This window comes from Maniola hyperantus, chromosome 22 (assembly GCF_902806685.2).
Source record: "Maniola hyperantus chromosome 22, iAphHyp1.2, whole genome shotgun sequence".
Lineage (NCBI taxonomy): Eukaryota > Metazoa > Arthropoda > Insecta > Lepidoptera > Nymphalidae > Maniola > Maniola hyperantus.
In genome coordinates this window covers 9662573-9670710 of record NC_048557.2, presented here as the reverse complement: position 1 = coordinate 9670710, position 8138 = coordinate 9662573, and the positions used below count along the sequence as shown (strand labels likewise).

At 39.4% G+C, this 8138-nt stretch overlaps 2 protein-coding genes across 2 annotated transcripts in view; both read right to left on the bottom strand.

The window, feature by feature from the left end:
• Positions 1–2337: 2337 nt before the first annotated feature.
• On the bottom strand, positions 2338–4526 carry LOC117992953 (uncharacterized). The gene is made up of 3 exons (XM_069506016.1): positions 4376–4526; positions 3420–3659; positions 2338–2573 (listed from the first exon to the last, which is right to left on the bottom strand). The coding sequence occupies exons 1-3, from the start codon at positions 4524–4526 to the stop codon at positions 2380–2382; spliced, it is 585 nt and encodes a 194-aa protein (XP_069362117.1). The 3' UTR covers positions 2338–2379.
• A 1149-nt stretch (positions 4527–5675) lies between these two features.
• Mtmr6 (Myotubularin related protein 6) overlaps positions 5676–8138 on the bottom strand; it is a 91930-nt gene continuing 89467 nt past the window's right edge. The window contains exons 17-18 of the mRNA XM_069506320.1: positions 6957–7095; positions 5676–6432 (exon numbers count right to left, since the gene is read on the bottom strand). Coding sequence (XP_069362421.1) covers positions 6410–6432; positions 6957–7095 — 162 coding nt within the window. The 3' untranslated portion in view covers positions 5676–6409. The remainder of the gene's footprint in view (positions 6433–6956; positions 7096–8138) is intronic.

Below are 8138 nucleotides of genomic sequence, written 5' to 3'. Positions count from 1 at the left end.
TAGATGTGCGACTCTAGATTTCTTTTTCAAAGTTACGCGTGTGCTCACATCTAGAGGGCACTAAGAGCGCGCTAGGCGTGCGAGAGCGCGAAAATTTAAATGCTATTTAAATGTACTTTACTAGAATATTTTATATTTTTGAACATGTTTTAAAAAAATATCAATAATTCCATTAACGTTTGTTTCAAACATGTTTAAAAATATATATTACAAGACTGACTCTTTAAGATACTAAATTATTATAAAACACTATAGAAATAAAAAGGTTTTAAGGTTTTGTAAAATATTTTATTTTCATAAATTCGTAACTAGGTACATAAAATACATACCCAAATTCAAGACCCACGAGATTGTGAAACAGGTAACGCTCAAATCCAAAATTTTTGGTTATTTACTTTTCATAACTTTCATATTACTACCACAACTGGTGTATTTCAACGATCTTCAAACTGGTGATTGCAAATTTGATAATTCGTAACTATATATTATTTCATTATCAGTCTTGCTTTCTAAATGTTGTCCTACTATCTCTTTTCATTGTTTAAATGGTTTCAAAGAGAGGAGTAGCCAGGTTTTGGAAAGACATGCAAACATCTGAAAAAGTAATAACATAAAATATGCATTAGTCTATACTTACTTATTGTACTTAATTAGTTGATAGCTGATACCTATAATATAAAAATAACTTAGTCAATAAAGTTCAAAACAAATGTTGTAAGTACACTTAATTACAAAACAAAAAATTTACAGAATTAGTAGTTAATAATCCATAGCAATATGATAAATGCAAAAGTGTGTCAACCTGTCTGTATGCTAGCTTTTTACAGTAAATTTGTGTAACCGTTTATGATGAAAGTTAGTACAGAGATAACTTGCATCCAGGTAAGGACATAGGCTTCTTTTGTCACGGAAAACTCAAACAGTTCCCATGGGATTCCCAAAAACCCTAAATCCACGTAGACAAAGTGGTGGTCATCATCTGTTTGGTACAGAGATAGCTTGCATCAGACGGTTGTAACTTGTAGGCCACATTTATCCCGGAAAATTAGACTTCTCACGGGATTTCTAAAATAGTTTTTTCGAGCGGACGAAATCGCAGGAACTATATACCTAGTATCATGATAAAATACCTAATGTACTAATGGTGCCTTAATGGTGCATAGAGTTTGACTCATTGAAGTACTTTTGAGTTAGATTACGAGTAAGCTGATTTTATACTTACCGAATTAGTCACATCCAGACACACATCGAGATCTCCGTGGCATTTTTCTGCACAAATATATTCACAGAAAAATCATTTCACAAAGCAAAAACAAGTCCGGAATCCGTAGCCGTGGTCAATCGTTCAGGCATGAATCGAGTCACTAAATCAATCCTTAGAATATAGTTATCGAGGTGGTGAAAGGAAATACAGACTACAGAGTCCTGTTATTAAAGCAGGGTCAGATAAATTTAACAGAAATATAAATATTTACTACAGCACACGAAAACATGAAAACTGGATGAAAACTTGGTTATAATTTATTAATGTCATTAAAATTACACCAATGTGCCCGCCATCTATTGACGTCTTTTGTAAACTGTTCTCTATTTGTTTAGCCGTGCTCGCGCTTAGATGGCACCACAAGCGATTTTCAATTTGCGATTTTTTAATGTTCTAGAGTTGCACCCCTATGGTACCTACCCTTGATAGCGGCGGTGGCGTCTGGTGGCGTCTGGTGGCGTCTGGAACCACAGACCAATAACATATAGAACTCGACCCTTTTATCCACAGAATACATTTACTCCAGCTTTTATCACTCGACTCTGCAGCACAGAATACATTTACTGCTCTGCAGTCTGCTCGAAGGCTCGACCTATACCATACACTGTAGTCTGTGGGCTCGACTCTGGACTCTGGTAACCGGAACCGGATACGCACGACACAATCAGTTTCACCAACCCAAAGCCACCCAAAGCACACTAAAAGACCCAAGGAGCAACAAATTTAATGGCGACACCACATGTTTGCGACATACAGGAAATAACAAGCGCAGGCAAGCGTGTGTAAAGGGTTTGAGGATGTTTGCCAACACTTGGGAACGCTTGTGGTTCTATCCGTTCGGTATTGTTAGTTCTTGATAGCGATAATATAATATTTCATTTCATGTATTTATTTGCATAGATTGATGTACAATAGATGTTATACTAAATGGGAACAGTAGCTACAATCTGCCACGGAGTGGCATGCACAATATGTATTTATTTGCTTCAAGCAGACGTATTGGGAAAGGTCAATCCTACTTTTGTATTTTAATCATTGACAGATAGATTCTCTCAGATCCTCAGATCTAAGATTTTTTAAATAGCTTTATTATGTAGAAACATATTTATTTTATTTCAATAATTTAGAATCATTTTATGTTTGCTATTCGCCATGAGATCGTTGGTACATTCGTTGAGGCGCGCGGCAATTGCACAATCATCCTTGCTTCGAACACTGACTTCGATGCAACGATCCAAATTCTTTTCCAATTTCTTGATTAACTTCTCGTCCTTTGCATAGAACTTTCTTACTAATGTTAGCAAATTTTCTGTAATTAATTAATAGCATTTTGAAAGAGCCATTCAAGAGCCATGAATCTACATAAACAGCTATGGATATAGAATTCATAATACCTACTTGAAGCAAATACTTATTTATCGCTATCCCTCGTTGACTGCCGAGTAAGAGCGAGAGGTCGGAAACCACTGCAGTCTGATATCTCACTATATAATTTGTTAGTCGAAGTGAGATAGCGATAAATAGGTATTAGATTCAATAGCAGGTAAATTACGAATGCGCAATTCAGATTCCAGTTCTTCGTAATATGATATTATAATGCCCCGCTTCATGCTTGTGGCAAACGGCAAACAACAAGCACTGGGAAGCGTGTGGGTGTTTTCGTATGCTCGCCAATGCTTGTCGTTCGATCCGATTAGCTGTAAACCAAACCATAGCCAAACATTGTACACAAAGTACTCTGTGGTTTACCGATGTTTGCTGGATTTTGTTTGCCACAAGCGTGAAGCGGTACCACTAGATATTTTATTTTATTTTTCTTTTATTTGGAACACCAACAGCTTAAATACTGGAAAAGCGCGGTGAATTCAAAAAATATCAGTTTGGCAGCTCCAAAAGTACCTAGTCATAATAGATCTGGAATTTGCCGCACTTTTTCAGTCTACTTTCGTTATTCATTTTCGGCGAGAATAACCTATGAACATTATTTCCGTCCTTTTAGTTAGCTTCCAACCGAAAAAAGATCATTCTCAAGCCACATCTGAAGTTACCCAGTTTAACTCAATAACCTTACCTTTTCGCACTTTCTCATGTTCAATTTCCCAAGCGATCTCTCAAGTAACGTCTAAAGTTACCCAGTTTAACCCAATAACCTTACCTTTTCGCACTTTCCCATGTTCAATAACGCCGTTCCGTTTCAGCACACACGCAATCAGGCACTCGCCGTGTACCGGCGACTCCTTGTTGGGCGACAAGCGTTTGACTGTCCTCTTGTCGCTCGCTTGGACTTCTTTGAGACACTCCGACATGTTGCGTTTGAAGTCGTCTGCGTGTTTTTTTACCTCTTCAGGGAATGAGCTGTATGACCAGTCTGGGCTTTCCTGATCGCGTTTTGAGGCTAACAATTAAAACAAAAAAAGTGGGGACTGCCGGTAGAACGCAAAAGCTAATAAAATGATGATTTTCTGTTTTTTTGATAGGTATGTGTATTTAAAAAAAAATCATACACTACTATGATCTACACACACAGGTAGTTACTATCATACAGTAGACGGCAGAAAATATTGTACATCGACCTTTAGAAAAAGATATCGGTTACGTTACGTAGAGAGTTGTCTCTGTGGTTGAGACTGGTTGAGACCAATGACCTAGGAAATAATATTTACTCATATGAGGAATCCATTTATTTATTTAGTAATAGTTATTGTTTACTCATTGGGTTGAGACCGACAAAACGTCACATACATAGACCAAACCACATAGTAGATAATCTATGGTGACAACGCTCTACAAAGCCGAAATCTCATTTTAAGTCGATGTAGGTACAATATTTATAGCCGGCTGCTATTTGGCAAACTTATTTTTAAAATGATATTCATTTTACTACCTAGTTTATTCTTCTGAACGGTAATACCAATATTATAAAGAGGTAAAGTTTGTAAGTTTGTTTGCAGGAAGTATTCTCTGGAACTACTAAACTGATTTCGAAAATTCCTTAAATAGTAGAAAGCCACATTATTCCTGAGTGATATAGGCTATATTTTACTTTCAATAAAATTGAAAAAACCCGTGCGGAGTCGTGGCGGGTTGCTAGTACACAATATGGTAACTTACTGTTCCCGCGTTTCTTAATCTTCAATTTATTCATATGTCGAGTAATGATGGTGTCTTTATCAATTTTATCAACATTACCAATTTTATCAACATTACCAATTTTATCAACATTACCAATTTTCGTATCATGTACAGTATCTAGACCCATCATTTTATTGCTGTCTTTTATGACTCGATTATCACTTCTAGCTACATCGAAAATCGTCAGCAAGAAAAGTGTATGCAAAAACATTCCTGAAATGTTTTACAACCGACTTCAAAAATGACTTTATATTCAAGAACTCTGAAATATAAAACAGAGGGTATTTTGGGGAGAAAAAACCCTTAAAAAATGAGCTAATCTACCGCACTTCATGTTATTGCTCGTTAAGTTAACGTTAGGATTTTTGCAGTAGGTAAACTAGTAGGTAGACCGTTCATTATAACTTGACACCTGACGCTATTTTGGCACCACTGCTTTGTTTGCTTTATCCTTTAGAACATAGGGTTCATTATTGTGTGATTTGCAATGGTGCCAACATAACGTCACGCGTCAAGTTATAGTGAACATTCAATACCTTGTTATTTTTTATTACTGTGCAAATTAAATTTTAATGGGAGCCCCTTAGCCTGTTAGCTAAGATATGAAAGTTTCATTGGTAAACCAATTACCTGTTGTTCCGTACCCAAAAGGTGCCTCCGCTGTCCGTCCGTCCGTCATTCAGAGGGTTGTATCTCTTGAACCGTAAAAGGTAGAGAATGAAATTTTCACAGAATGTATTTCTATTGCCGCTATGTGTTCTCCATAATGTTCTCGAAGGTGTGTCAAGTCTGCCAATCCGCACTTAGCCAGCGAGGTAGGTTGGTAGGTTATGACAAAAAAACTGTTCTCATTCTGAGAAGAGACCAGTGTTCAGAAGTGAGACGGCGCAGCGCCATCGCCGCACCGGCTCACTATCATCAACCCATATTGATTATCTTCTTCCTGACCGGACCCCAGACCCTATCCCACGGTACGTGGCGCGACACATGTCTTCTTTTTCCACTCACTTCTGTCATCCGTCAACGCGTGTTGATGAAGAGGATGACCCGAAAAGTTATAGGTATGTACCCGGGATCGAACTCCGAGAAGGCCGACGTATTAACCACTAGGCCCTAGGATATCACTTCTTTTTTTGCAATCTATAGCATATTTTAATGTAGAAAACGGGTACATATGACTAAAGCAAGAAATAAGCTTAAAATCATTAGTCTATACTCTATAGCATAACTCAATAAATAAATAATAAAAGGGATCTGAAATTTAAATGAAACAATAAGATATTCCTTATACATTTATTTGTTATATTACTTCCAATTTATTAATGTTAATATTTTTGTACAATGATATATTTTTTAACTAAGTAACAAAATCAAAAACACCTAAATACAAAATGCTAATCGGAATGCATGATAAGTATTACTACCTTATGCCCACGACTTCGTCTGCATAGACTGCACGAATTTCAAACCCCTATTTTACCCCATTAGGGGTTGAATTTTCGAAAATCCTTTCTTACGATCAGTCAGCTTTTCCTTTATATAGATTATTTTACTCATATTTATTATTACCCATATTATAAATGCAAATGTTTGTCCTTCAATCACGTTGCAACGGATCGACGTAATTTTTGGTATGGGTATAGTTAAAGATCTGAGGGCCTACCATGCGCCCCACGAGAAAACTTTGTCTACGCATTTTCTCGCGTCCATTCATAGAGATAATACGAGTAAAGCTTAGACAAGATTTTTTCGTGGGGCGCATTTAAGGCGTGCTGGAGACTATTTTTTATCCCGGAAAATCAATTAAAAACCTAAATCCACGCGGACAAAGTCGCGAGCATCAGCTAGTTTGATATATTTATTTTAAATTGCTAAACTGATTTTGATAACGTGCTAAGTTTGATATAAAATCCATACATTCAAGTTATTATGATATTCTATAGATGGTAATGATATATTTACAAAATTAAATTTATTCATTAACTATAAGTACTTATACATGAATATAGTTTCCTAGGTTGCAGGAGTCAACAAATCTGAAAGATAAATAAATAGTTGTAAATATAAATGAATAAAATAAATTGTTATAATAGTTGATTATGTTACAAGTTGCGCAAAGTATTAAATTAAAGTTGTAGTCAATACCCGAGCCGATTTTAAATAGCGTTAAGAATTATTGTTACATTTATGTTTACAAACATTAATAATAATTAGTAAAAAAACCGGCCAAGTGCGAGTCAGGCTCGCGCAATGAGGGTTCCGTACTACACGATAATTCAAAAACTTAAGATGGCATTATTGATGGCAACATTGCCATGGCATGATAAAAGATGGCGGTCTCAAAACAGCTGTTCTGTTTTGCAGCACAAAAAAGAGTGTCTGGTAAAAAAAACGCGAGAGTTAGAGAGAGAAAGCGTTAGGAGTGCGAGAGAAAGAGATACAGGGAGAGCGAGAGGAATAGAGCTTAAGAAAGAGACAGGGAGAGCGAGAAAGAGACAGGGAGTGCGAGAGAAAGAGAGCGAAAAGAGGGATATAAAACGAGAAAGAAATAGACGCTTACTCGGTGGAGGAGAGGTGGGCGTGCTGGGCGCGCACGCGGCGCACAGCGGCACGGCGCGCGGCGCGGCGAGCGCGGGCAGCGGCGCACGCGCACACACGCAGCGCGTGCACACGCACCGACCGCAGCCCCAGCAGTGGTGCTAGAAAAGAAAACAAGATAAAGTTCAAAACTTGTACAAAGAACCAAAAGCTTAATTTTCGATTATCCGCTGAACCAGACAAATTTATATGGTATAACATGTATCATGCGACATGCAACGCCCGCCCTTCCACTGCTAAACACTCTGGAAAAGCCCCCAAGCATGCTTGCTGCAAATCTACCAAAACACACACCAAGTTTTAGCGTTTAAACTACCGTGAGTGATTTCCATTATAAATACTATCTGTCCCGGCTTACTCACGTGTGTAGTCGACGTTAGCCCGACTAGTTTCGAACCCATACGGGGTCCTTTTTCAAGGGAGTCCGTCCGCGCCCGCGCCGCGGTTTTGACTGCGGGACGCACGTGCCGCTGCCCGTAGAGCCCGTTGTGAGGGTGGCTGGGGTGGGGGGGGAGACAGCTGCCGATCGTCTCCCGACAGTTCCTGCTGTTCTTCATCACTGGAACCGTCACCGAAATCCAGGCACGCGGAGCTAATGGTGTCCCGTCCCAAGACTGATGCCCTTGTCTTAGCGTCAAAAAGCGGTTTCCACGCTGAGGGTAGCATCCATCCATTGTCACGATTGAAATTCGGGCGGCGACTAATACGATTCGACAAGGTTTCCGTGTTGTCCCGGGAAAAGTTTCTAGTACCGCGGAAGATACGGGAAGCGATCGAAATTAGTCGCCGCCCGAATTTCAATCGTGACAATGGATGGATGCTACCCTCAGCGTGGAAACCGCTTTTTGACGCTAAGACAAGGGCATCAGTCGTGGGACGGGACACCATTAGCTCCGCGTGCCTGGATTTCGGTGACGGTTCCAGTGATGAAGAACAGCAGGAACTGTCGGGAGACGATCGGCAGCTGTCTCCCCCCCCACCCCAGCCACCCTCACAACGGGCTCTACGGGCAGCGGCACGTGCGTCCCGCAGTCAAAACCGCGGCGCGGGCGCGGACGGACTCCCTTGAAAAAGGACCCCGTATGGGTTCGAAACTAGTCGGGCTAACGTCGACTACACACGTGAGTAAGCCGGGACAGATAGT